Source organism: Momordica charantia (assembly GCF_013281855.1).
Source record: "Momordica charantia cultivar OHB3-1 chromosome 9 unlocalized genomic scaffold, Mcharantia_2.0 BLBB01000009.1, whole genome shotgun sequence".
Lineage (NCBI taxonomy): Eukaryota > Viridiplantae > Streptophyta > Magnoliopsida > Cucurbitales > Cucurbitaceae > Momordica > Momordica charantia.
Genome location: NW_028275167.1, coordinates 29,119,094 through 29,146,657, shown reverse-complemented (window position 1 = coordinate 29,146,657; position 27,564 = coordinate 29,119,094). Strand labels below are relative to the sequence as shown.

Here is a 27,564-nt window from a genome sequence, read left to right as displayed (position 1 = left end):
GGCCGGAGATGAAATTAGATGATACCGTATAATGGAGCTGCCGGAGATGAAAGGAGGCAGCGACAATGTTACCGTATAATGGTAACCAACGGAGGCCAGCGATGAAATGTTCTGCAAACAAAAAAATCGGAGCTGCCAAAGACAGCGACAATATCGGAGAAATGATCGGATGCTTCAAAGGAAGAAGAAGCCCGACAGTCAGTGTAGTGAAAGAAAATCGAGGGAGAAGAAGGAGGTTACGGAATTTTTGGTTTTAGGATTTTCAATTTTGGAGAGTTGAATTAGCACGATTTAATATATTTTAATAATGATTTATCAATTTCATATTTTAATAATAATTTAATATTATGATGGATATATTAGTAATTTTGTTGCGGATAGATTTAAAAATTATTTTAGAAATTCTATATTCCTAAATACAGAATTTACTAATCCCTATATTATTTGGTAACTGTAAATGCCGGGTCTGACGGAGGGGACATCGTGACGTCGATTTCAGTAGGGTTTTTGATTCTCTTCTTTTCGCGCCCTAAGAGAAAGCAAAATGGAACCACTGAAGATTGAAATGGTGCAATTATGGTCCTCCTACGAACTACAGTCATGAATTAGAAGATTGACGAGCTAGCTAGAGCACTTTATTGGAAGTCAAATTCAATTTAGGCACCCATCAACGATTTGCCATTTGAACAACCATCTTTGGTGGCTACCATGAAAAGCAGCAGGGGCAACTGGAAGTGCTCTTAACTTAAGTTTCTGGACTAGCAATGGCATCTGAACCACAATTTGACCTCGATTTTCATGGTGGAAATTCTCGGTGGAAGTGGAAGTAATGTTATTTTGTCAAACACTTCGCTTGAGAAGGTGCAATCAAAAGTCCAAGGAAATTTTCTGACATGTTAAAATTTTTCTTTAGCAATTTCACAGTTGAGATTGGTTGGAGGATTGAACTTAATACGGATGCTTTTGAAATCAAATATCACTGTCAAGCAATCGCACATCCAGAATGGACATATGCTTGCTTGCGCACAATTGGTATGTCATTTTTGACCCTTGAAGCTGGCATTTACAACCACACATATTGATAGACCTAAATTATCTATAGTTCTTGAATTTCTATCTTGATTGGAAATCACTCTGGGACCTTCACCGTTTAACTACTACTGTTGCAAATTTTGGAATGTATGAATCTTGACAGAGATTGTAACATAGAAACGTTCTGTTTTTTTTTTTTTTCCCTTTCTTTCTTTCCCACCCAACAAATTTAATGGGGATAAAAGAATATTTATGATGGTCTTTTATCTTTTATCTTTTTCCCTCTTAGGTAAGGCGTCTATAAGGTGTTTGCAAAAAGTCCCCAAAGAGGGTAAACTAGATTGATGATGCATACCGAACTTCTTTTGGGAGGCAACAATTGTGATGGCTGCAGCATGTTCAGCAACAGCTCTTATAGCGTGTTGGCTGTGGTGGCTGCGCAACAGACACGACAATGCCGATAATTATGTTCCAGGTAAATTTTTATGAATTTTTAAACTGTGTAAAGCTGCAAGAGTCCTAACGTCACGATTAAAATTGAAGTGGGACAAGCAACATGACATGTTTCTCTTGTGCTTGAACTTTAAGCACATATTAATAATGGAGTTTTCCAATGGGGGTGGCAGTAGGCCATAACAAAACCCACCAATCCGAGAATACACCACTACAAGCTAATAAGTCAGACTTTGCTTTTCAGACAAAGCGCATTCAAAGTGAGCCATTTCAAAAAGTTGTAAGTGGGACTAAAAAAGCATTGCATTCTAGAACTGTAGGCCTCAATTGTCTTCTTTTGAATTTATATCTTTTCACACAACCTTTTCTTGTTGATTCATTACTAATATTTCTTTCTTTCTTTCTTTTTTCCTGTTATCGTAATTTGTATACAGCATATAATTATTTTTTATTTTTTGAGAGATAAATGCAGCATATACTAAAACATGTGAATCTCACCTTTTATATTACATTCCTATAAAATAAAGAAAAAATAGAGTAAGTCCCGACTCTATTTTATTGTGCTTGAATCAATGTAATGTCAACCCATGTGGCACTCAGCCAATTGCCCACCAACCCCAACTTGATGGAATAGCTGTCCACGTCCTGCCACGAGGCTTATCCTTTCATCATCTATATAAGGAACATCAGAAATGCATACTTCCGGCCATAACCAATTATACCCTCTCAAAATTCTCCGGCATAATTTCTGCATCTACCCTCATCTCCATCCCCATTCTATGAGGAGTAAAAGAATGCCTACCATTAACCTAGATCAGATTCAAAGTTTTGAAGAACATGATAATAGCCTTGATCAACATAATGTGTTGGTTGAGGAGATTGAAGGCCTAATTAGAGTTTACGGAAATGGGTATGTGGAAAGACCACATATAGTTCCCTGTGTCTCTAATGCATTGCCGCCAGAGCTCGGTGTTACTTCTTGGGATGTAGTTGTGGATAAGTTAAACAACATTTGGGCCCGTTTCTATATTCCACAAAAGTGCCAGGAGAAGCTGCCTTTGCTCGTGTATTTCCATGGTGGTGGGTTTTGTGTGGGCTCGGCCGCTTGGAGTTGCTACCATGAATTCCTTGCCAGGCTATCTGTAAAAGCAAACTGTATAATTATGTCCGTGAATTATCGTTTGGCTCCGGAAAACCCTCTTCCTGCTCCTTTTGAAGATGGATTGAAGACCCTTTTGTGGTTGAAACAAGTTGCTGTAGTTGGGGCCAAGCAGAATTGGTGGTCAAGATACTGCGACTTTACCAAAGTCTACCTTGGTGGTGATAGTGCTGGTGGCAACATAGCCTTCAATGTAGCCGCAAGGCTTGGTGGTAAGACGACTGCTTCCGGAGCAGTGGTCTTGAAACCATTAGTAATTAAAGGTAACATTTTGATACAGCCATTTTTTGGTGGGGAGTCAAGAACTAAGTCAGAGAAGTTTCTGGTCCAACCTCCTCGTTCACCGCTGACCATGGCGGTTTCTGATAAGTACTGGCGGTTGGCGTTGCCTTCCGGGGCAAACCGTGACCACCCATGGTGCAGCCCTTCAGTAAAAGGGTTGTTTAAGGTGGAGGATTTAAGGGTTTTGCCTAGTCTGATTTGTATATCAGAAATGGACATATTGAAAGATAGGAACTTGGAGTTTTGCTCTGCGTTACATACAGTGGGTAAGCTGGTCAATTATGTGGTTTATGAAGGAGTCGGCCATGCGTTTCAGATTCTGAACAAGTCACAGCTCTCACAGACCCGGACCCATGAAATGATTGATCATATCAAGGATTTCATTAGTGTGTAGCTCCAGTAGACTTTGTACAAAAACGAACACTTCTTTCAGATTTAGTTTTTTCCTCACAGAAGAGAGAAGAGAGAGAGAGAGAGAGTATTCTTATCAGACTTATCACTACAATTTCCCATTTAACTTATCTTTATTATATACTTCAATGGAGAGTACTGTACAAGTTGGAGTCCTATGCAAACTTGCATTTCGGAATGTCCTATATGAATATAGATTATATATCTTTTCTGACTCTTACTGTTGCCTTTTCAAATCTTTGCAATTTGTTGAAGATGGAAGTATAAGGAAAATACTAAAAGCTGCACTGTGTGGTGGGCCTCCACTCCACCCGTGAGATGCAGTTCCCATAAGAAGTAAGAAAGTGGAAGTTTAGCCTTAGCTAGGAGCAGATAACCAATTCAATTTTGTATGTCATCCATTTGTTCAGCATGTCCGTTTGTGGTCAAACCGAGGATATTGTGCACTCGCATGTGACATCTAAGCCACGTGACTGGTTCGTGATGAGTAAATTCTTCTATAGTATGTTTTTGTTTAATTTATATCCATCTTAGACATCTACACCTGGACTTAACACTCCAACATCCCTGCCTCCTATCAACTGCCATGATGTCCTAGCCATCTCATGGCAATCAGAACATGTTTTTCTATTGAGGAGCTTTCATTAAGAGATGAAAAAAATTCATGGACATACAAAAAAACAGTCTAAACGTAGAAAAAGGAACTCCAATCCAAAGGAACAACGTCTAACTGATAAGTACAAAAGTCTTTAGAAACCGACCCCACGAGGAAGTATTAAATCTAATAAGCTCCCTAACCATACTCCATAGATCTCCCACACCCTAAAGGTTCTATTGTTTCTCTCAAGTCATATTCTCCAAGAAGTAGCCAGGAAGAAGGTCTGCCACAAAAACCTTTTCCTGTTCCGAAAGGGGGACAACAATGCCTCATCCATCATCGTTGGCAATTGGAACATGTTACTCAAGCAACTTAACATGTCAAGGGACTAGATTTAATCATGATGACCGTCAATTTAGACCCTTCTCATTCCATCAGTTAAGCAAGTTGTAGGTTGACCAACTCGACTCCGGTTAGCTTTCAGACAAAAGTAGTTCCAAATAATCACTTTACTTCTTCAAAAGTAGTATAAGACTCCATTCTGAAAGAATCGAGTATGGGCGTATGATACTCAAAATTTTTGCTCACCGTTAACATTTCAACAGCACTCAAATTGCGAGTGAATGTCATCACTTTTGTACTTCTTTTAAGCTCTTGTCTTACAAGCTAGGCAGCAAACTTTGTCAGCAGCAATAATATTGTCTCCTTTTTCGTTTCGTCTCTAGTCTCTTCCTTTTTAGATGCACAACTGGAAAGAAACCTCACACTTAGTAGAGGGAGGGACTGACTCTACATTAGTGGATGGCTGATGCGACACCAAGGGTAAATGATGAAGTGAAGCCAATGACAAATTTAGGGCCCTCACTTCTCAAAAGGATGTGTATACCAAAACAGGTGCCAACTTTATGACAATGGATATTGGTTGGGGGGCCATATTCTCCATCCCCTGTACTCTTTGACGCTGCACATTGGTGATGACACGGTTTGCTTTTCCTTGTGCAGCCATTCCTGGGGTTCACGTCTCTATCTTTTTTTTTAGTTCATTTTACTAAATTTAATTTCTAAATTTTTATAATCGCATCTAATTAGTTCTTTAATTTTGAAAGGTTTTAATTATGTTCTTGAATTGATTTAACAGTCTATGAAATGTTGATGTGATATGTTTTATTAGATTAGTGTGGATTGATTTGGCATGATATGGCATACAAATAGTAGAAAAATAGGAATAATTGGGCATACTTAGTGGCGCATTTGCTAGTTACAAGTTGTATATAATATTAAATATAGCAAAAATTTTCACTTATATCAGTAGTATATCAAATACTCGTATCAATAGTATATCAGACACTCATATCGGTATTACATTAGATGTATATCATACATATTGCACAGACACTCATATCAGTAGTATATAAAATGTATATCACATACATATTGTAAGTATATCAAACATTCATATTAATAGTATACCAGATATATATCACATACATATATCAGTAGTCATATATATTACAAATGTATATCATTTAGGTAAAGTTGTTATTTTAAAGTTTGACTTCCATTTTTTTTAAGTGCTATATTTAAAAAACTAAATATAGTTGTTATTTTGCTAATTTTACTCATTATTTTTGTCATATTTGCTACTACCTTTTTTTACCATTGTAATGGATAAAACATTTTTCCCCATAATTGTGAGAGCTTACGATATTTTGAATATAGGCTATACGTAAACAACATTTCATAAATAGTATTGACAGTCTTGGACTTATTTTATGGTGGAGTGAGTTGGTTTAGCTCTAATCTATGATGCAACAGAGACCAATAATTAATCATTCCGACTAATCCATAAGGTGAGAAATGAAGAGATATGTGCTAAAAGAGCACAAGAGATTACGAAATTTGGGGCGATGGTTGGTCCATCCATGAATAAGACCTGCATCTATGGAGTTAAAACAAGATCTTGTGTTATCACAATACTCAGATTTTAATTCCACAAGTGCTGTAATGTTATTAATGTGTTCCAAAATTAACCTTTTGTTCCCAGGGGTCCATTTTACTTTTATTTGAAAATACGATATTGAATGAATCCAAATCTCCTTTATTTTCAATATTAATGCAAAAGCAATTATTTAAATTAAGGGTTGGAAATATTTTTTAATCATGAATTTACATTGTGCACTGTATGACGAGATTACTTGAAGATGATCAGTAGGCCCAATGAATCAGGAGAAAAAAATATCCATAACACAGAAATAAGACCTAGAAATTGATTTAGTTTTGGAATCTTAAGAGTATAGTCAATATAATTAATATAAATCGATAACAATTACAGTAGAGATTGAGGGATTGGAAATCAAAAAAGGTATAGATACAAACGGAGGCTTGAAAGCCCCACCGTTCATCAACATCCAACAAATTCTGAGTCAAGTGTTGAAAAAGACAAATGAAGAAAGAATATTAGATTTCTAGGATGCAGAAGAATAAAAGCATGAAGTCTTCTACTGAAGGGCAATTACCAAATGATCAACTGAGTAAACCCAGAGGTCGTCAATGCCTCGCTCTGCACGCTAGATGCATCATACAACTGCACTACAACAACGAACAGGGGGAAGAAACATACAGCTATTTCATTTAAAAACAATAGCAACTTCTGCAAAAGCATCCTCATACAGATGTTCGTGATGGAGATGGAATCCCATCTAACTAGACATCATCACATGATCGATTGATTGAAGAGCTTGGTTGGCAAAGAACCGGACATCTACATCTGGATCCTCACTGAGTTCAACTAGACTAGGGCGGATCGTCTTTTCCACCACCTGCATCGTAAGTGTTATCCAATGTTAATGCGGAAGCACTGAGAACCAATGAAAAAGAAAATATGTAAATGTACAAATGTATTATCAAACTACTCACAGGCTGGTCAACTATGGGAATGAGAGACTGCAACACCTTTGCCACATTAAACTTGATATTTGGAACCCTGCAAACACGAAATTAGCAACAGAAAAAGAGCCTAGACCTAGATATTGCCTGTCGGGTTGTCCAATTAACAATTAGGCACAAGCCAAATGGGTTAACTCCCATCCATTAATCAATTTTATAAAGTTGATTTCCCCCTTCCCACTTGAGGGAGAAACGAGTTTAACAGGAATTCATAACATCAGTTATCAACAAAATTTATGTCATGCACCTGTCCTTGGAAGAACTGATAACCACTGGCAAAAGCTTTGAACATGTGATTTCTGAGCCCATGACTGGGGCAAGAAGGGAGACCGCACGAAGCACAGTCATTCGATACAAATAGTGTGGGTTGTTAATCATGTCAAGAACCTGTTTGTGAAACACCATTTCAGTAGCTGGAGTACAAAGTGCATATATTGTGTGTGCATGCAGGCAGGGTGAAGGGATTTCTAGAAATGTTGATTAACGTTATACTTCTTTTCATAACCTCTGGATGATGTCCTTGATCTAAAACTTTTTACACTTATTTCATTTGTGATTCAAACCAACTGGAGAAATTTTTATATCCTCTCTCTGGACTGCTCATATTTTTTTTCTTATCCAAAAAAATTGCTATGATCACACTTCCAAGTTTCTAGGATGCAAACAAAAGTGACATAAATCAAGTAAATTGTTCAAAATACAATGTATGGCTAACATCTCAGTGGGCTTGAAGTGACTGAAATGTTATAAACAAACCTGTGGGACAATATGCTGCATTGCCCACTCAGGACCAAATTCTTCTGCAAGGCGCTTCAAATTGTTAGCAGCTGCATCACGGATTGAGTAAACCTGTAAAGAAGCAAACGTTGCAATAAAAATAAAGAATAAGAACCTGCCTTATATATAATAAGCTTTAAAATTATCCCCTTGTATCATTTTTTCTTGCATCAGAGCTTACGTTGTTGTAGAAGGATTAAGGAATATGTGCACTTTCAGTACTTTGTTGACTATTTAGATTGAAAGAATCAAGCATATTTTCGAAGACCAGACATCAGATTGAGAAGTTTGGAATAAAAATAGTATTTGTAACTTTTTGGTCCCTTGGTACATTTCTTTAGTGTTTTCTGTCAAAAAGAATTGTTATAGCTGCATCACAGATTGAGTAAACCTACAAAAAGTAACCATAGCAATAAAAACAAACCAGAAGTGGCCTCTCCAACCTAACTAGGAAGGATAAATTTCCCAAGCAACTAGAGTTGGCTTTCGGGCCCTAGATGTCTGAAGCTATATTGAAAAGATACAAAGTAGTTATTTTTCCACTGCCTACTGCTTAATGGCATCTCTAATAAATTTATTAAAAAAATATATAAAAAATAAAAAAAGGACCTCCAACGTAATTAATGCTTTTTGCTTCTCTTTTCCTTTCTCATTCAGCCCCCACTACCAACTTTCTTCCTCTATTTCCATTCATACTGTGTTTCTTAAAAACACACCATTTCTTTACGTTCATGCACATTGCTTAACCTAGACACGCTCAAAATCCCAATAAAACTTACACTGAACATTTTCTGACTAATTTACATGTACACACGCAAAGGTTCCACTGAAGCATGTCTAAGTATTTGGTCTTTATGCTTTGTACTGAGGATGGCATCTCTAATAAATTTATTAAAAATATATATAAAAAATAAAAAAAGGACCTCCAACGCAATTAGTTCAGATACAACTTTGGTTCAGTTGCACAGTGATTATAATTGACGATGTCAGTTTAATTTAGCATCCCTTCAGAAACCAATCAAATGATCTGATGAACAGCAAGGCACCTTATTCAAACCAAAAGCATACGTTATTTTCTCATAAACTGAAGCAACATTCACTCAGAATCACGCCTTTCACGTTAAAATTGATTTTCTAGCATTCTTAGATCATAAAAGTCTTATTTAAGCTCAGAAAACACAAACCTTATCCTGTAACCACTGCATGCAAAGAGCACCAAGCTTATCGTCAAAAAACCCTACACCCAGCTGACTTGCCAGTAAAGGAATATATTCTATAATTGCTAATCTAACCCTCCAATGTCTATCCTCAGCAAGCTCAACTATGGCAGGTAACAATGATTGAGACAGGAGATCAATTCCAATAACCTGCACAACAGGTTTATCGTGAGATGGCAGTAAAAATGTTTTAGAGAGATGGAGAGTACAGCAAGTATAAAACAGCAAAATTATAATGTTAGTCAATAACTTTCCATTTCAGTTTCAAGGTCAATTGTAACAAACCTGATTTACTTGATCAAGCTTGCTAATGATATTGAGGCGCACGTCAGGAAATTCATCCTTAAGCAGAGAAAGAAATATAGGAAGCAGTTGTTCAATAGTTGCATCCTGCACAAGCCATCTGAGTGAGCTATTTGATGTCCAATACAAGCAACTAAGCAAGAATATACCATTAAAACAAGACTATAGAACTGGTTCAATCATCAAACTTCATAGCAGATGGAGACAAGATTAATTAAAAAAACCGTATTTATCCACTTTCAAGTGGCATGGAGTATGAAGTAAAATGGAGGCTTCAAGGAAAAGATAAGTCTACCATCCTACAACACCATATGTATCAATCACTCAAGCACACAAATAAAGACAGCATACTTTTTTATGAGAACACAAGGAGAAAATAAAAATCGTAACCAGTCATGGTAATTTTAAAAAATAAATAATTAAAGAAAGGATTTAAGGTAATTTTTAAGGAAAAAGAGTCCCGGAAACCTAGATTCAAAGATGAAAGTTAATTATTCCACTACATAACCCCCACAAGAATGTTCCTACAGAAACATGTGTGAAGTAGTCATTCCAAGACTAAGAGTGTACAGAGTTGTAAGACCCAGCACAACAATCCCCAAATGATTTTAATTTTTAATTCATCTCGCTTCTCGGCCTTCAAAGTTCAGAAATACAAAAGAGGATCCAGGTCCCAATTCCTTACTGATTTTCATGAACTTTCATACAGACATGTCAAATATTAGCAAACTAACCATTCGTCTAACAGGAATATTAACCAGCAAACTATTTTTAATTCACACCACTTTTTGGCCTTCAAAATTCAGAAAAAATAAACACCATCCAGTTCCCAACTCCTCACTGTTTTTCATAAAATTCCAATTACGTCAATACAGATGTGTCCAAAATGACTAGGAACTTATATTAAACAGAAATATATTTATCAGCAAGCTATGTAATTCACATCACTTCATGGTCTTCAAATTTCAGAAATATTAAGCAGCATCCCGTTTGAAAGACAATTTAAAGAACAGCCATGGTTTCCTTTACATTTGCCACACAAAGATCTGTTCATCGACAACAATCTAATCATCATCATGCATAGCAACAACAATAATTAGTTTTAGTAATTGCCATTCACGAGCAGGACATTTGTGAAAACCAAAATAAAGAATTTGTACCTTTCCCAACACAGGAGCCATTCCCATAATAACTGAAGCCAAAGCTGAACGGACATGCTGAGAGGAATCTGATGACAATTCCTGTAATCATTATTGCTTAGAACTTGGTGGAAATATGAGATAAACAAAATAGTGGTATAGAATGTAACGGTGCAATATGAAAAGGAAATTTTAACTTTTAAAATAGCATATGCACCTTCACACAGGGAAGGATATGCTGAATAGCCAGTTCCGGACTTAAAATTCGGCAAAACTTGGTGACTTTGCCAGCAGCTGCTATACGAACTTCAGCTTCATTGTCTCGAAGCAAGCGCACATAAGCAGGTACCAAGTCCGTTCTTACCACCCAACAATCAGTTCATGCAATATATAAAAACTCAATATACGGAACAATTCGCGTGATGTTCACAGAACTTTTTAATATAAGAAATATTTACCATGTTTCTAGTACAAGCAGAAAAGTATATTTGTGCTCATATATTCTTATAGAAAATTGGATTTCATTAAGATAAGTAAAATTAAAAGAACAAGGCCATCATTCACATAGGCCAAGGGCAAAGAAGAGGAACCACCAAATATAACAAAAAAGAAAAAATAAAGTACCTCTAATCGTTAACAACAAAGAGGAAAGGCTCCTTATTAAAGCAAAAAGGAGCCAAAAAAACTAAAGCTAATAAAAAACAAAAGGAGTAAAGAGCAACAAAGGGAATTCAGAAGAACTAAGCAAAATAGCCCTAAGAAAAAGTAACCTCTTTCTGAGATCCCCCTATATCCAGAAAAAGGATGGAGGAGTCAGGATCCTATTTATTTAGCCAAATAAATCAAATGATGGCCAAAAAAACTTGTCAGCCAAAGGAGTCCCCCTATCTCAAAAAGAAGGGTCATACTAAATTACATGTCATGGGTATCCATAACACAATTGGTCCACAAGAAAAAGTATCATCTACAAGATAGCATTCCATCTTTCCACATATATCTATAACCAACTTTCTATACAACCAAACCCTTTCCAGAGATTAATAAGAAATTACCTAGTAGGTTCAGGTCCAACTGCTTCACACAACTCATATAACTGGTTGGCAACCATGTAACGCACACGCCAAGACTTATCCTATATAAAAGGAAATGCAGGCAGGGAATCAGAAAGAAATTAGGGCTTGCATAAATTGGGCCAATGTCATATAAAGCATATAAATACCACTTTTACCTTCAGTTATATGACAAGAGGTACTCAGCATTAAGAACTAATAAAATAAAATGCGGATATATAGATTATACCCCATTAATATTCTACATTACCTAGAAGTGAAAAGGTTTGAGAACAAATAAATTTAACTAAATGCTGTGCTTTCTTTGAAGTTGATTAGGGACAGCTCAAACCCTCAAAAAACTTCAGTAGCAACTTAAAGGAATTTGGGCGTTTTTGCAGTGCATCTATGTCATACATACTAATAACCAAATCATAGGAGCGCAAATGAAACATAATTCCATACATTCAAACGTTCATCACTAAGACCTGGGAGTGGAAACCACTAGATTACTAGATGTAATTGCACGATAACGCTTGATATTTGTTCCAAAAAATATAATGCTTGATCTGATCAATGAAGACAATTCTCAACAACATTTATGATATAACTAAAAATTTGCCCAGGCATACATTTCAAATTGTGAAAAACAAAAAATTGTGCAAAATCATACCTGAGAGAAGTTAACAATAACTGGAAGAATATGTAATACACAATCTTGGGGTTCCAACAACTTGCCCAAAGCAGCACAACCCTCAACGGCCAGCAATCTTACAGAATCTTGATCTGTGAAAGACATGGTGTAAGAACACAAAATGTACCATTCAAAACAGAAAACTGTATCGTTAAAAAAGAGTTCTTAAGAAAATTTTCCATGTTTTTGCTGCAAAAGAAAGATCCATCTCACTTCCCTGTTAACGTCTCTGATGCTAAATCTTAAAATGAAACATAGTAACACTTGTAGAAACAGTGATCTCAGTTTATTAGGCAGTGGTGCAATACACTCCAAAAATGATTCGAAGACTTAAACAGTAGTCTAGACTGTCCACATGAATTCAATGTCAGCACGAAAAGTAAATCACTCAGGTAACATATACAGATAATTACCATCTTGTGTAAGATCCTCAAATATGGTCATGATATCAGTCTTCAGATGAGCAGGTTCAATAGTTGCAGCAAATTTTCCTAGATTTGTTGCAGCAGATCTCCTAACCATGGGCATGTCGTCTTGACACAATTGGCCATATATTGACCGCAACTCAGTCTTCAACATCTCTGGAGCACTAGGGTAGGCAATATGAAACAGCCCACATGCAGAAACTCTAGCTGTAAACCATTCGCCAGCTGCTAATCTCTGGATATGTGCGAGAGCACATACACACAAAACCCTTAGAAAACATTGGATTTAAAGCTATCAAGGTTGAAAACTAAAAAGAGTATTTTAAAAAAATTAAAAATTAAAAGGGTAAGAACTAGCCATTCTCAAATTCTTTTGAAGGGAAGGGGAAGCTACATTGAACCGGGGGAGGGGGTATATCATTGGACGCAATCTTTAGCACAAGACATCATATATTTATGGATACGTTTCTCAATATTACCACTTGTCGGAAGTGCCAGATAAAGTAATGGAATGATGTACCAGAGTAAAGATGGAAAGAGAAAAAGGAAGTGAAGGAAAATACTAACCTTAACGAGAGGAATGAACCAATCAACTAAATCACTCTCTCTCATCTGGGATCCAATTCTGCACAATGATTCCACAGCTTTGTCCCTCACACATGTTTCCTCAACAGTGCACAGGGTTTCAAGAGGTGGAAGTAAAACATGGGCATGCTCAACACCACCGACATATGGGATAAACACTCCCAATTCCTCAGCCATAGCAAGAAGCACCTCATCATCGTCGTCATTGTTTTCACTTAGAAATGGGATCAATTCCTTACGGGTCCGCTCCTCTCCAAGAGCACGAGCAATTGTAGAAAGTCTACGAATTGAGTTCAACCTCAGTTGGATGTCATCATTTTTCAGCTCGTCAATAAGAATGGCTATTGGATATAGTGGCTCGTCAACCATAGACATCTTATTCAGTGCTTTCCTGTAAAACTAAAGACGTGATAGAGATAATAATCGGCTCACATCTACAAAAAAAAAACAACTTCCAAATAACACACGCATAGACGATGTTGGGAAAACAATAATAAAGATATTGAAAAACAATTTTATTCTTATATACCACATAGAACGAAAAATGAACCACCGCACCAAAAATGGACTTAAACCTTGACGTAGATGGAAAATACCCAAGCGCAACTCTACCGCTTATGTTAAACTCGTGCCTTCCGCCTCCCGCCTTCAGGACGTTCAAAATAAAAAGTGGATAAAATCAATGCTCCAAAATGATCTCTAATAACTCGATGGAAAACACTAATTACACTAGAGATCGAGTAATTCCTTGTTGATTTATAATCCTCGACTTCCAAGAAAAGGTAGCACGAATAAACGGACAAATCAGATCCGCAATCGAAGATCTGAGAGCCGTAAAGGATAAGGCTAAAATACCATAGAGAGACGACAAAAAAAAACAAACAAACAAACAAAACAAAAAACAAAACAAGAAAAAGAACAAATAGAGAAAGAGAGTGCAGATTTGAAGGTCTGAACCCTAAGTTCGGTGTTGTGCGGCCACAAAGGTGAGAATTGAAGAACAACCACCAAAGTATGGACAGCGCGGTCGAATTATTGCCTCATTCCATAAAACTGAAGGTACCGCGACGCATAGAATTCAATCTCACTAATCCTTAAACTCGACGACGAAGTAAAATAAGTAAAATCCAGATTAAACAAAACACTGCTCGGACGTCGATCGGAAAATTGAACAAAAAGGCATACAAAAGTGGAAAGGTGAAAGGGGACTCACGTAGATCAATGCCCTTGGCTGGCTGAGCTTCAGGAACCTGTCGTCGGGGTGAGAGAGGGAGAGAGAGACCAGGAGAAGAGAACGAAGACAATCAAGGCTTTTGTTACAATGCTTCCCTGATCTGAAATTCTATAATAACAGAAATGTAAAATTGTATGAGCCGGCCCATCAACCAAGAGCCTAATACATTGGGCTTCTTTCTTGGCAGAGAACCAAGTCCAATAAGGATTCAAGTCCAAATAAGGAGTTCACTTGTTAATGGGCCTTTATATCCTTTTAGGCCCAAATGGTGTCTTGTTCAACGGTCATGAGCTTTCGTTGATAACAATGCGATGTATGACTGATGAATATATTTTTACAATAATAGCTATTTTTAAAATTGCCAATATTAGAACCTAAGGTCTTTATTTTTTATTTTTAATATTAAATTTATAAAGATTAGTTAGGCAGATCTATTCCTTTATTTTGTTATATACTTTTTATAAACATTATCTAAATTTTGAAAACAAGCAAAGTACTTCAAAAACCTGTTTTAATTTTTTAAATCTGACTAATAATTTAAATATATTTTTAAGAGAGGTTAAAAACATGTTAATAAAATTTTACAAAAACAAGCATGATTCTAAAATACTAAAAATGATAGTTATTAAACCACGTCTAAACTTTTATTATTTACATAACAACATAAAACTCTCTTCTTTGTAATATTATAACATAATAATTCAATTATTGACTACTAAAGTTACACTAAATAGCATGCAAACAAATATGTATTTATAAAAATATTATTAATTTGGTTTTTTTCAAAAAGGTCACGAACAACTTTTGAATGATTTCACGTGATTGTATAATTTTTTAAAATTTTAAACCTAGTGCTGTATATCCTCTTTTGTTTTTTTTTCCTATTATTTATCAATTGGTTATGCATTCAACTATTTAAAAATAATAATAATAATAATAATAATAATAATTAATTCAATTAAAAAATGTTTGTTATTTGCTGCAAATCACAATTTCTCCAACTTTATTTGTTTTTTTAAACATTTTATTTTAGATCGAAATTAAAGAATACGTAGAATAGTTCTTAAAATATAATAATTCCACCATTTCAAATACATAATAATCTTGATTTATGTGGTTTAATTTTTTTCTTGGTACAACATACATAATAATCTTGATTTATGTGATTTATTTTTTTTCTTAGTACAACATGTAACAATTAACATGTAGGAGTGAGATGCAACTTTTGTTCCATTGGAATTATAGTTTACTTTTGCCAACATGATTTATCAAATAATTATTGGTAATATAATATCATTTACATGTCAAATAAATTAAATAAATAAGACGTGATCCTTCACGGGAAAATACGCACCCCTTCCTTCACGGGAGAGTTAACCAAAATGATCAATTACCAGTTAGGTGAATACTGAAAAACCACTCAAGTGACTACTAGCCGATTTGAAGAGTTTGAAAGAGTCACCTTTATGCTCATTACACACCACCTTTATGTTTAAATTTATTTACCAAGTAATCACATGGATGGAACCGACAAATTTACAACGACCAATTGAACTGATCGAAACTGACAAGATCGATTGCAGAACTAATCAAAATGAATCAACTGAAATGGTTACAGTTTGAAAATCATACAAAGCCGAACAAACCAACATCTCTGGTTCAAAATGACCAATCTGTAGAGGTCTGTTTGGTTCAAATTGTACTTCTTGTTTTGTATGTGTTTGGCTTCCATCCTATATGGACCGACTTCCCTAGAGAATGGGGTATGAAACTTTAGCTATAAAACATTCTCAAACCATATCTCACGGGCACATCACAGGATTGAAGAGACAATAAGTACAAAGAACAGTATACTAATCATATACAGCGGGCTTGAGTTTGCAAAAATATTAAATAACACGGTGTGAAGCATCATAAATATTGTGTAAGTACACAATCTTTCTAATGACATCACATCTGGAGGCAAAATAAATGTAATATCAAACTAGAGGCTTAGTAAACTTGTAATCCTCTAGGCATAATAAAAGAATCATAACGTTAAAGGATCGCTCCCTCCCGCATATGGCCCCGACAGGTTGATGAACAGATTCTAGTGTCCTCCCAAGACTCTTCTGTATTAATATGTGATGACCTGGATCCACCTAGGACGGACCCGTTTAAGTTACCTGCCACGGAAGAATATAATAGGATGCAGGTTAACGAGACTGAGATTTCAACCCTTTTTTGAAAACCTGTGGCAAACTCAACCATTACTGTATAATGATGAGCCAACTGTAGAGAGGTGTGGTATCAGATAATCCAGTGCACTCAAACTTTGGCATGGCATCATATCAAGTCTCAGTTCTTGATGCCAACGAACCTAACAATCTAGTCCAAAATCCAAAATGCTCCTTTTTAACTGCAAAGTTCTCTGCTGCCTTGAAATTTGCCTTCTCGCTGAGCTCTTCAAATGCATTCAAGAGATTTTGAAGTCTTGCAACAAATTCAATGAGAAGCGAGGCAAATGTTGCCAAAGACAAGGAGCTTGCACTTTCGTATACTTTCGCCTCACGTTCATTAGGCATGGCATCCATCGATAACGAAAGACGTGGCCATGAAATAAGGTTTTTGTTAAAGACACTTTCTGTGGATACCCATTCTGTAATGGAAGGGTTCATTCCGATGCACGAGTGATGAGCATCCAGTGTCTCATTCAGGGATTCAATTACCACCTGTTTGTTATGATCATCCTTGCCATCGATAAAATGTTGAAAATCTTCGTGTTCCTTTTGCTGTATTCCAGCTCCCCAACTTGCTGAATTGACCAGCACATATGATCGCGCATCAATCTTCATTTGTAATGCTTCTGCTGCATCGTGAACTTCATAAAGCATGTCGACTGAACTTAGTCTCTCCATCTTTTCTACTTTGCTTCCAAGCTCATGTAAGAATTTTGCTCCCTCAACGCCAACCCTCTGAAGCTCCTTTGCAAAGACCTTTCTCTTCTCCGGTGGAGCCTGTAATATAAACTTGCAAGATCTAATCATCTATATATTGGTTCGAAGAGTTGCCAAACATTACTTAATTATTGCCAATATAACACCCAGCAACTAAATCAACAGCTTAAAGTCATCAATAGTATAGCTATCAAATTATTTCTATTTAAAATTTCAAATCTGAATCGCCATGCTTTCTCTGCCATATAACAGGTAAATATGGCAGTTCCGTGCATTCAGAGCAAAGCTATAATACCAGTTCCCTCTCCCATCTTCCAGAGCAAAGAAAGCCGATGAACTTGCAAATGGCATCATCAAACAAATTTAAAGGTGAAGGAATTCAAAATGCTTTGTGAACTTCACCCCATTTACACGTTCATACAAAATGTTTCAATAGGCCTATAATTTTAAATCCATAACATGTTCAGCGTCCCTGGCTATCATAATGACCACAATCATCTAAACAACCAGATTGAGACGTCGCATTTTTCCCTGTCAAGAATGCAGATATCACTAAGCTAGATATATAGGCTGGTTCCTTCTTACAGCTAAATTCAGGTCAGTGAAGAGAAGTGATAAAATTTAGAATTTTAAGCTCGTTTAAAGTTGATGTTATCAGGAAATTAACCTTCACAGGAATCAGTTTCAACAAAGAACAACGGCCAACAAATATTGGCGATGTGATGGTAAACTTTGAAAATCTAGCTATTAAATGTAGTGCAAAAAGAAGGTCTAATCACCTGGATTTCTGAAAGAATACATCCGTGCATTGCCATGACCATAAAAGCACAATGCCTAAGAGCACCGCTCACTCTGACATAGTTATGCCATGGATAATTGAATGTCCTGTAAGGGCCATGCGGTGGCTCCCAGGAGGCAAAGTCCAACTACAAAAACAACTCCTTAAGTAAAACCGTGTTCATAACACATCATCTAATAAAAAAAGCAAGCAAGAATCGATACCAAGGTGTCCTCCTGGCTTGAGGACTGTACAGCCGATCTATAAGCATTATATACAGGATTATCAGAGGCCTGGTATGTAAGAATTTTTGAGGAAACTCTCTCATATTCCACACATTGAAGATATTCGTTAACAACGCCTGAACAAGGTTTTGAAGAAAGTAACAAGATGAGCATGTTATTGCTAATTAAAAACACAAGAAAGTGCGCAGAATATGCTTTATAAAAGAGTTTATAGAATTGGTCTTACCTTCCAAAGAAGTAGCAACATTTTTGAAATTTTTCACAACCAACTTGTGCAGATCCTCCCCTGCCCAAATGGGGAATATACATATATTAACTACCAAGCACATGCAAGCACCGATGGCAATAAGCAGTAATCGGTACAAAGCCGTTTCGAAAAATGACGATGTACTTCCAGATACCAACACGATGCAAAATGTCAACAAGAATACCCGGAACCCGTATTCATATGTCTTCATCGGCGGATACAATTTAGTATAGCTTGCGAAAAATCCTAAGATAACGAATTGGAAATTTTTAATTTAAGAATCCCTCGTATTATAATCTCATAATATACAGATTAATCATTGTCTGCTAAAAACTAGTACCTGCAATGAATATACTGATTACGATTATAACTTCATTAAACGCGCCGGCTGAACTAGATAGTTCTGCAATACCTAGAGCAAGGCCTCCGGCTGAAAACGTCCCCAGGGCACGATTAAACCCTTTATTCAGTGTTGCCCCTACAAAAATTAATATAATTAGGCTCATCAAATTTGAAACAATTGGATGTAAATTGGGGGGGTGAGAATCATTCACCTACCGACGCTAAACTCGAAAACGACCACAACAGTAAGAATAGCCCAGATTGAGTATTGCCCTACGTCTTTTAAAGGTTCTCGAAAGAAGATGACCAGCGAAGCGAGCGAAAGCGAAAGCCCCATTTTCGCAGCGAATAAGAACTTGCGGGGATCGGAGCGGCCCATTTGGTACAACTTGCCGGTAGTATCTTGTAAACCGTTCCAGAAGTTGTTGATCGCATCGGAAACTGTACGGAAACAGCGGCATTTGACGTTCTCTCCGCCGCCATCGTGGCTGTTGAAGCCGAAATCAGAGTAGCCCTTCCGAGATAACAGCCTTTCCCTGTTCTGATCGAGAAAACTCTGCCGGATTGATCCATACTTTGCCGCCATCTGTTCGTCAGCAATCGAAACAGGAACGCAGATTTTGAAGAATCAGGATCTCGCTAATACCAGGACAAAATTCATCAGCCCTGATTTGGAGAAGGCACGGAATTTGGTGATGGTGAGACTGGCTGTGCCACCGTAAGAAATTTACTTGCTTAAAATAAATAAATAATATATATAATACGGCGGGTATGGTAACTGATAACATTTAACTAACTCACTATGTGTACAACCCAATAGTGACACCTCACGCTTTTTTTCATCTACCATTTTTTTTCCTTTTTTCTTTTGTCCCAAAAGAAAATTTTACTTTGCGAAAATTGTCCAGAATTATCTTATATGGATACATGTATATGTAATAAAATATGCCAAGCTGTCCAAATCACCTATTTATTACGATACTTTATCAAATTGGAATAAAGAATCCCAAAAAGCAACCTCGATAAAATTTTGTCGTATAATTGATAAAGGAAGCACGAATAAATGGACAAATCAGATCCGCAATCGAAGATCTGAGAGCCGTAATGGATAAGGCTAAAAAACCATAGAGGAACGACAAAAAAAAAAAAAAAAAACAACAACAAACAAAAAGGAGGACAAGAACAAGAACAAATAGAGAAAAAGAGAATGCAGATTTGAAGGTCTGAACCCTAAGTTCGGTGTTGTGCGGCCACAAAGGTGAGAATTGAAGAACAACCACCAAAGTATGGACAGCGCGGTCGAATTATTGCCTCATTCCATAAAACTGAAGGTACCGCGACGCATAGAATTCAATCTCACTAATCCTTAAACTCGACGACGAAGTAAAATAAGTAAAATCCAGATTAAACAAAACACTGCTCGGACGTCGATCGGAAAATTGAACAAAAAGGCATACAAAAGTGGAAAGGTGAAAGGGGACTCACGTAGATCAATGCCCTTGGCTGGCTGAGCTTCAGGAACCTGTCGTCGGGGTGAGAGAGGGAGAGAGAGACCAGGAGAAGAGAACGAAGACAATCAAGGCTTTTGTTACAATGCTTCCCTGATCTGAAATTCTATAATAACAGAAATGTAAAATTGTATGGGCCGGCCCATCAACCAAGAGCCTAATACATTGGGCTTCTTTCTTGGCAGAGAACCAAGTCCAATAAGGATTCAAGTCCAAATAAGGAGTTCACTTGTTAATGGGCCTTTATATCCTTTTAGGCCCAAATGGTGTCTTGTTCAACGGTTCATGAGCTTTCGTTGATAACAACCCGATGTATGACTGATGAATATATTTTTACAATAATAGCTATTTTTAAAATTGCCAATATTAGAACCTAAGGTCTATATTTTTTATTTTTAATATTAAATTTATAAAGATTACTTACGCAGATGTATTCTTTTATTTTGTTATATACTTTTTATAAACATTCTCTAAATTTTGAAAACAAACAAAATGTACTTCAAAAATTTGTTTTAGTTTTTTAAATCTAACTAATCATTTAAATATGTTATTAAGAGAAGTTAAAAACATATTAAATTGTAAAAAACAAGTCTGATTTTCAAAAACTAGAAAGGAGGTTATCAAAGCACGCCTAAACTTTTATTATTTGCATACAAACATAAAACTCTCTTTCTTGTAATATTATAATTTATAACATAATAATTCAATAATTGGTTACAAAAAATTACACTAAATAGCATAAAAACAAATTTGTATTTATAAAAATATCATTTCAAAAAGGTCACAAATGGTTTTTGAATTGTTTCGTGTCATGGTATAGATTTGCAATTTATGTTTTTTTTTTTTTGTAAAATTCTAAACCAAGTGCTGTACATCCTCTTTTGTGTGTGTGTGTTTTTTTTCATCCATTGGTTATGCATTCAACTATTTAAAAAAATAATAATAATAACTTATTTAATTCAATTAAAAAAATGTTTGTTATTTGCTGCAAATCACAATTACTCCAACTTTATTTGTTTTTTTAAACATTATATTTTACATCGAACTTAAAGAATCGGTAAAATAATTCTTAAAATATAATAATTCCACCGTTCTTTCTTTTTTTTTTTTGTATAAAATAATTCCACCCTTCTAAATCAGTAAAATAATTCTTAAAATATAATAATTCCACCGTTCTTTCTTTTTTTTTTTTTTGTATAAAATAATTCCACCCTTCTAAATAGTAAATACATAATAATCTCGATTTATGTGGCTTCATAGTACAAAGCGAGGATTCAGCAATTTTGTTTATTTTTCGTTGGAATAATTGTTTACATTTTTTGCCAGCATGATTTATTTAATAATTATTGGTAATATAATATCAATTACGTGTCAAATTAAATTAATAAGACATGTGATCCTCCACCGGAAAATACGCATTCCTTCACGTGAGAGGTCACCAAAATGATCAATTACCAGTTAGGTGAATACTGAAAAATCCCGCCAATCTGAAGAGTTTGAAAGAGTCACCTTTATGCTCATTACATACTACCTTTGTGTTTAAATTTATTTACCAAGTACTCACGTGGATGGAACCGTCTGTTTTACAACGATCAGTTGAACCAATCCAAACTGTCAAAATCAATTGCAGAACTAATCAAAATGAATCAACTGAAATGGTTATAGTTCGAAAATCGTACAAAACCGAACAAACCAACATCTCCTTGTAGGTCTGTTTGGTTCAAATTGTACTTCTTGTTTTGTTTAGGGTTTGGCTTCCATCCTATATGGACCGACCTCCCTAAAGAATGGGGTATGAACTTTTATCTACAAAACATTCTCAAACCATATCTCACAGTCGCAGCAAAGAATTGAAGAGATAATAAGTTCAAAGAACAGTATACCAATCATATACAACGGGCTTGAGTTTGCAAAAATATTAAATAACACGGTGTGACGCATCATAAATATTGTGTAAGTACACAATCTTTCTAATGACATCACATCTAGAGGCAAAATTAAACTAGAGGCATAGTAAACTTGTAATCCTCTAGGCATAATAACAAAATCATAACATTAAAGGATCGCTCCCTCCCGCATATGGCCCGACAGGTTGATGAACAGATTCTAGTGTCCTCCTAAGACTCTTCTGTATCATATCTGACGACCTGGATCCACCTAGGACGGACCCGTTTAAGTTACCTGCCACAGAAGAATATAAAAGGAAGCAGGTTAACCAGACTGAGATTTCAACCCTTTTTCTTTAAAACTTGCGGCAAACTCAACCATCGCTGTATAATGATGACCCAACTGCAGAGAGGTGTGGTATCAAATACTCCAGTGGACTCAAAACTTTGGCATGACATCATATCAAGTCTCAGTTCTTGATGCCAACGAGTCTTAACAATCTAGTCCAAAATCCAACATGTTCCTTTTTAACTGCAAAGTTCTCTGGTGCCTTGAAATTTGCCTTCTCGCTGAGCTCTTCAAATGCATTCAAGAGATTTTGAAGCCTTGCAACAAATTCAATGAGAAGCGAGGCAAATGTTGCCAAAGACAAGGAGCTTGCACTTTCGTATACTTTCGCCTCACGTTCATTAGGCATGGCATCCATCGATAACGAAAGACGTGGCCATGAAATAAGGTTTTTGTTATAGACGCTTTCTGTAGATACCCATTCTGTAATGGAAGGGTTCATTCCAATGCACGAGTGTTGAGCATCCAGTGTCTCATTCAGGGATTCAATTACCACCTGTTTGTTATGATCATCCTTGCCATCGATAAAATGTTGAAAATCTTCGTGTTCCTTTTGCTGTATTCCAGCTCCCCAACTTGCTGAATTGACCAGCACATATGATCGCGCATCAATCTTCATTTGTAATGCTTCTGCTGCATCGTGAACTTCATAAAGCATGTCGACTGAACTTAGTCTCTCCATCTTTTCTACTTTGCTTCCAAGCTCATGTAAGAATTTTGCTCCCTCAATGCCAACCCTCTGAAGCTCCTTTGCAAAAACCTTTCTCTTATCCGGTGGAGCCTGTAATATAAACTTGCAAGATCTCATCATCTATATATTGGTTCGAAGAGTTGCCAAACATTACTTAATTATTGCCAATATAACACCCAGCAACTAAATCAATAGCTTAAAATCATCAAGCTATCAAATTATTTCTATTTAAAATTTCAAATCCGAATAGCCAAACTTTCTCAGCCATATAACAGGTAAATATGGCAGTTCTGTGCATTCAGAGCGAAGCTATAATACCATTTCCCTCCTCCATCTTCCAGAGCAAAGAAAGCAGATGAACTTGCAAATGACATCATTAAACAAACTTACAGGTGAAGGAATACAAAATGCTTTGTGAACTTCACCCCATTTACACGTTCATACAAAATTTTTCAATAAGCCTATAATTTTAAATCCATAACATGTTCAGCGTCCCTGGCTCTCATAATGACCACAATCATCTAAACAACCAGATTGAGACGTCGGATTTTTCCCTGTCAAGAATTTAGCTATCACTAAGCTAGATATATACACTGATTCCTTCTTACAGCTAAATTCAGGTCAGTGCAGAGAAGTGATAAAATTTAGAATTTTAGGCTCCTTTAAAGTTGATGTAATCAGGAAATTAACCTTCACAGGAATCAGTTTCAACAAAGAACAACGGCCCACAAATATCGGCGATGTGATGGTAAACTTTGAAAATCTAGCTATTAAATGTAGTGCAAAAAGAAGGTCTAATCACCTGGATTTCTGAAAGAATACATCCGTGCATTGCCATGACCATAAAAGCACAATGCCTAAGAGCACCACTCACTCTGACATAGTTATGCCATGGATAATTGAATGTCCTGTAAGGGCCATGAGGTGGCTCCCAGGAGGCAAAGTCCAACTACAAAAACAACTCCTTAAGTAAAACCGTGTTCATAACACATCATCTAATAAGAAAAAGGCAAGCAAGAATCGATACCAAGGTGTCCTCCTGGCTCGAGGACTGTACAGCCGATCTATAAGCATTATATACAGGATTATCAGAGGCCTGGTATGTAAGAATTTTTGAGGAAACTCTCTCATATTCCACACATTGAAGATATTCGTTAACAACGCCTGAACAAGGTTTTGAAGAAAGTAACAAGATGAGCATGTTATTGCTAATTAAAAACACAAGAAAGTTCGCAGAATATACTTTATAAAAGAGTTTATAGAATTGGTCTTGCCTTCCAAAGAAGTAGCAACGTTTTTGAAATTTTTCACAACCAACTTGTGCAGATCCTCCCCTGCCCAAATGGGGAATATACATATATTAACTACCAAGCACATGCAAGCACCGATGGCAATAAGCAGTAATCGGTACAAAGCCGTTTCGAAAAATGACGATGTACTTCCAGATACCAACACGATGCAAAATGTCAACAAGAATACCCGGAACCCGTATTCATATGTCTTCATCGGCGGATACAATTTAGTATAGCTTGCGAAAAATCCTAAGATAACGAATTGGAAATTTTTAATTTAAGAATTCCTCGTATTATAATCTCATAATATACAGATTAATCGTTGTCTGCTAAAAACTAGTACCTGCAATGAATATACTGATTACGATTACGACTTCTTTAAACGCGCCGGCTGAACTAGATAGCTCTGCAATACCTAGAGCAAGGCCTCCAGCTGAAAACGTCCCCAGGGCACGATTAAACCCTTTATTCAGTGTTGCCCCTGCAAAAATTGATATAATTAGGCTCATCAAATTTGAAACAATTGGATGTAAATTGGGGGGGTGAGAATCATTCACCTACCGACGCTAAACTCGAAAACGACCACAACAGTAAGAATAGCCCAGATTGAGTATTGCCCTACGTCTTTTAAAGGTTCTCGAAAGAAGATGACCAGCGAAGCGAGCGAAAGCGAAAGCCCCATTTTCGCAGCGAATAAGAACTTGCGGGGATCGGAGCGGCCCATTTGGTACAACTTGCCGGTAGTATCTTGTAAACCGTTCCAGAAATTGTTGATCGCATCGGAAACTGTACGGAAACAGCGGCATTTGACGTTCTCTCCGCCGCCATCGTGGCTGTTGAAGCCGAAATCAGAGTAGCCCTTCCGAGATAACAGCCTTTCTCTGTTCTGATCGAGAAAACTCTGCCGGATTGATCCATACTTTGCCGCCATCTGTTCGTCAACAATCGAAACAAGAACGCAGATTTTGAAGAATCAGGATCTCGCTAATACCAGGACAAAATTCATCAGTCCTGATTTGGAGAAGGCACAGAATTTGGTGATGGTGAGGCTGGCTGTGCCACCGTAAGGTATTACATAAATATGTATTTTTTAAATATAGCAAGCTTAAAATTCTGCGCTTTATTTTAATTCAAACAAAAAAAAAATCATCACATTAAAATAAAGAAAGTCAAATTTGTGACTTTTTATTTTTAATAAAATTACTGATTTTTAAAAAATATATACAACATTTTCCTCATTAAATTAATACCCATCTCTCCAAATGGCTTTTTTTTTTTTTGTCAACTCTACTATTTGTAAAATGAGGGGAGGAAAATTTTGCTCTCCTTTTTCTTTTTTACATCTTATATGGATAACGTAATAAAATATTTCAAGCTGTCCAAATCACTTATTTTTATGATAATTTATCAAATTGAAAGAATGAATCCCAAAAAGCTACATCGATAAAACTTTGTCGTATAATTGATAAAGGAAGAAGTTTTATCCAAATGCAAACACAACTTTCAAATTTGTACTGTAGTAAAGATTTATTTATAGGATAGTTTATATCCTCGTGTAACTTTCATACTGATTAATTTAATAAAGTGCATATATAACGAAAATAAAATTGTACCAACAAAAAAAAATGAAAATTTAACTTTGTGACCTCTTTTTTTTTTTAACCAATTTGTGTGCTAAAAGGTGCTTTGTTGGAAAGTTTAAATGTTAAGGGAATATTTGTATTTTGATAATATTGATGGCATCTACATTTTTTTGTCTTGTTTGCATAAAATATATATTAATGTAAAATATCTATAGATTTGATGACAAGCATGTGCGTATAAGACATAAATAAATAAAGTTATTTGTTTAAAAATAAATAAATAAAATTTATGTAATAATCATCTCCTCGCTATGTGGATTTCTACGATTCTTTGGTCTATGAATATTTTCCCTTCCTTTTGTTTTGGTTTTGTTTTCCATTTTGTTCAATTCATCTAAATCTAAATCTAAATGCTGTCTTACCGTTAAATCGAAAAGCCTACTCAACAACTATACTTATTGCAAATAACAATAGATACACAGTATGGTTACAGCCAAATTAACAATTAAAAGGCAGACTTGATATTTTATACATGGTCACGTTACAATTAAACCTTCACTTTATTTAGAAAAAAAAAAACATCTGTCACTGTTTATACTGCAATTTGACCACTTAGTGGGCACGTACAAAATTTTGGACGGATGAACTATTGCGGAGCCAGGTATATGAAAAAATATATATATAAAAAAAACACTTCGATACTGATAAGTCAGAATCTGACCTATAACTCTTAAGACGAATAATTCGAATTGCTTACTTGCGTACGGAAATGAATCTCTATTTATATGAGTAGGTTGGGTACATCCCACATCGCCAATATGTTAAGCTGTTTCAACATTTGGTTATACAGTTACAGATGGTTGTGCGAGACTCATTGATGTCTGATTTTTTTCTGAAGCATCATGGTTTAACCGAACTGTTTGGTATCACTTTGGTCAAGTTTTAATGGATTGGCCAACCACATATTTTAGATGTATAATCTTGATCGTTCATAAATGATATATTTTTCTTTTGCCACGTGGTAGGTCGTGCGATAGGTTGTATTTTTTTCCCCAATAATCACAACAACATTCATCTCATCCAATAGACACGTCAATATCAAGTTTTAAAAATTAGTTTCCAATTTTAATATCATCATCGTCCAGTTATTTTTCTGAAACACACAAAAATTTGTCAAATCCACGTCGATAAAGTTAGAGATAGTACGATGACATAACAACGATAACTAAGCCCTCGATATTAAATATTAAGTTGAAATATTACTTTGGTTTCAATATAATTTCCAATTTTATATACTTTCAAAACGTCCATTTAAACATCTATACATTTAACGTTTGTTCATTTTAGTCCAATATTTTAGAAAGGTTCGTTTTGGCCCTTAAATATTTTAAAGGCGATAATTT

General features: G+C 35.9%; 4 protein-coding genes across 13 annotated transcripts; 1 reads left to right on the top strand and 3 right to left on the bottom strand.

Annotated features, from left to right (window-relative positions):
- Nucleotides 1–458: 458 nt before the first annotated feature.
- Nucleotides 459–6,146, top strand: LOC111018654 (alpha/beta-Hydrolases superfamily protein). Of its 5 annotated transcripts, none has more exons than XR_002602426.2 (3): nucleotides 459–1,032; nucleotides 1,322–1,507; nucleotides 4,661–6,146. XR_002602426.2 is itself a non-coding variant. In XM_022294845.2 (3 exons), the coding sequence occupies exon 3, from the start codon at nucleotides 2,178–2,180 to the stop codon at nucleotides 3,318–3,320; it is 1,143 nt and encodes a 380-aa protein (XP_022150537.1). In that variant the 5' UTR covers nucleotides 459–826; nucleotides 925–1,032; nucleotides 1,322–2,177; the 3' UTR covers nucleotides 3,321–3,553. The 5 variants fall into 5 exon arrangements, 4 of the variants coding, with proteins under 4 accessions (XP_022150537.1, XP_022150536.1, XP_022150535.1 ...); XM_022294845.2 differs by lacking the exon at nucleotides 4,661–6,146 and having other exon boundaries at nucleotides 459–826; nucleotides 925–1,032; nucleotides 1,322–3,553; XM_022294844.2 differs by lacking the exon at nucleotides 4,661–6,146 and having other exon boundaries at nucleotides 459–826; nucleotides 914–1,032; nucleotides 1,322–3,553.
- A 135-nt stretch (nucleotides 6,147–6,281) lies between these two features.
- Nucleotides 6,282–14,434, bottom strand: LOC111018768 (uncharacterized). 4 transcript variants are annotated; one of them, XM_022295011.2, is made up of 14 exons: nucleotides 14,284–14,382; nucleotides 13,600–13,716; nucleotides 13,053–13,469; nucleotides 12,474–12,720; nucleotides 12,040–12,152; nucleotides 11,370–11,449; nucleotides 10,535–10,676; nucleotides 10,339–10,419; nucleotides 9,161–9,265; nucleotides 8,843–9,025; nucleotides 7,638–7,730; nucleotides 7,129–7,268; nucleotides 6,852–6,918; nucleotides 6,282–6,754 (listed from the first exon to the last, which is right to left on the bottom strand). In XM_022295011.2, the coding sequence occupies exons 3-14, from the start codon at nucleotides 13,443–13,445 to the stop codon at nucleotides 6,635–6,637; spliced, it is 1,764 nt and encodes a 587-aa protein (XP_022150703.1). In that variant the 5' UTR covers nucleotides 13,446–13,469; nucleotides 13,600–13,716; nucleotides 14,284–14,382; the 3' UTR covers nucleotides 6,282–6,634. The 4 variants fall into 4 exon arrangements, with proteins under 4 accessions (XP_022150703.1, XP_022150705.1, XP_022150702.1 ...); XM_022295013.2 differs by having other exon boundaries at nucleotides 13,646–13,716; XM_022295010.2 differs by lacking the exon at nucleotides 13,600–13,716 and having other exon boundaries at nucleotides 14,284–14,434.
- A 1,707-nt stretch (nucleotides 14,435–16,141) lies between these two features.
- LOC111018731 (aluminum activated malate transporter family protein) lies at nucleotides 16,142–20,461 on the bottom strand. The gene is given in 8 exon segments (XM_022294955.2): nucleotides 16,142–16,667; nucleotides 16,670–17,300; nucleotides 18,020–18,166; nucleotides 18,243–18,379; nucleotides 18,490–18,756; nucleotides 18,851–18,988; nucleotides 19,069–19,560; nucleotides 20,338–20,461. Coding segments are annotated over 7 exon segments (1,716 nt in total). The 5' UTR covers nucleotides 19,439–19,560; nucleotides 20,338–20,461; the 3' UTR covers nucleotides 16,142–16,641.
- A 1,765-nt stretch (nucleotides 20,462–22,226) lies between these two features.
- Nucleotides 22,227–25,664, bottom strand: LOC111018732 (aluminum-activated malate transporter 4). 3 transcript variants are annotated; one of them, XM_022294956.2, is made up of 6 exons: nucleotides 25,140–25,664; nucleotides 24,922–25,059; nucleotides 24,561–24,827; nucleotides 24,314–24,450; nucleotides 24,089–24,235; nucleotides 22,227–23,376 (listed from the first exon to the last, which is right to left on the bottom strand). In XM_022294956.2, exons 1-6 carry the CDS (start codon nucleotides 25,507–25,509, stop codon nucleotides 22,717–22,719), a joined length of 1,719 nt encoding a protein of 572 aa, XP_022150648.1. In that variant the 5' UTR covers nucleotides 25,510–25,664; the 3' UTR covers nucleotides 22,227–22,716. The 3 variants fall into 3 exon arrangements, with proteins under 3 accessions (XP_022150648.1, XP_022150649.1, XP_087973145.1); XM_022294957.2 differs by having other exon boundaries at nucleotides 24,561–24,620; nucleotides 25,140–25,663; XM_088117019.1 differs by lacking the exon at nucleotides 24,561–24,827 and having other exon boundaries at nucleotides 25,140–25,663.
- Between the last annotated feature and the right edge of the window lie 1,900 nt (nucleotides 25,665–27,564).

What these genes read in the sequence shown, in the direction of transcription:
- LOC111018732 (XM_022294956.2), bottom strand. Translation starts at nt 25,509, where the DNA reads ATGGCGGCAAAGTATGGATCAATCCGGCAGAGTTTTCTCGATCAGAAC. An exon ending in CGTTTTCGAGTTTAGCGTCG is followed by an intron (nt 25,060 to 25,139) that starts GTAGGTGAATGA and finishes CAATTTTTGCAG; the next exon opens with GGGCAACACTGAATAAAGGG. An exon ending in GTATTCTTTCAGAAATCCAG is followed by an intron (nt 23,377 to 24,088) that starts GTGATTAGACCT and finishes TTTATATTACAG; the next exon opens with GCTCCACCGGATAAGAGAAA.
- LOC111018654 (XM_022294845.2), top strand. Translation starts at nt 2,178, where the DNA reads ATGCATACTTCCGGCCATAACCAATTATACCCTCTCAAAATTCTCCGG.
- LOC111018768 (XM_022295010.2), bottom strand. Translation starts at nt 13,445, where the DNA reads ATGTCTATGGTTGACGAGCCACTATATCCAATAGCCATTCTTATTGAC. An exon ending in AGCTTGATCAAGTAAATCAG is followed by an intron (nt 9,026 to 9,160) that starts GTTTGTTACAAT and finishes CCTGTTGTGCAG; the next exon opens with GTTATTGGAATTGATCTCCT. An exon ending in TTCCCATAGTTGACCAGCCT is followed by an intron (nt 6,755 to 6,851) that starts GTGAGTAGTTTG and finishes CTTACGATGCAG; the next exon opens with GTGGTGGAAAAGACGATCCG.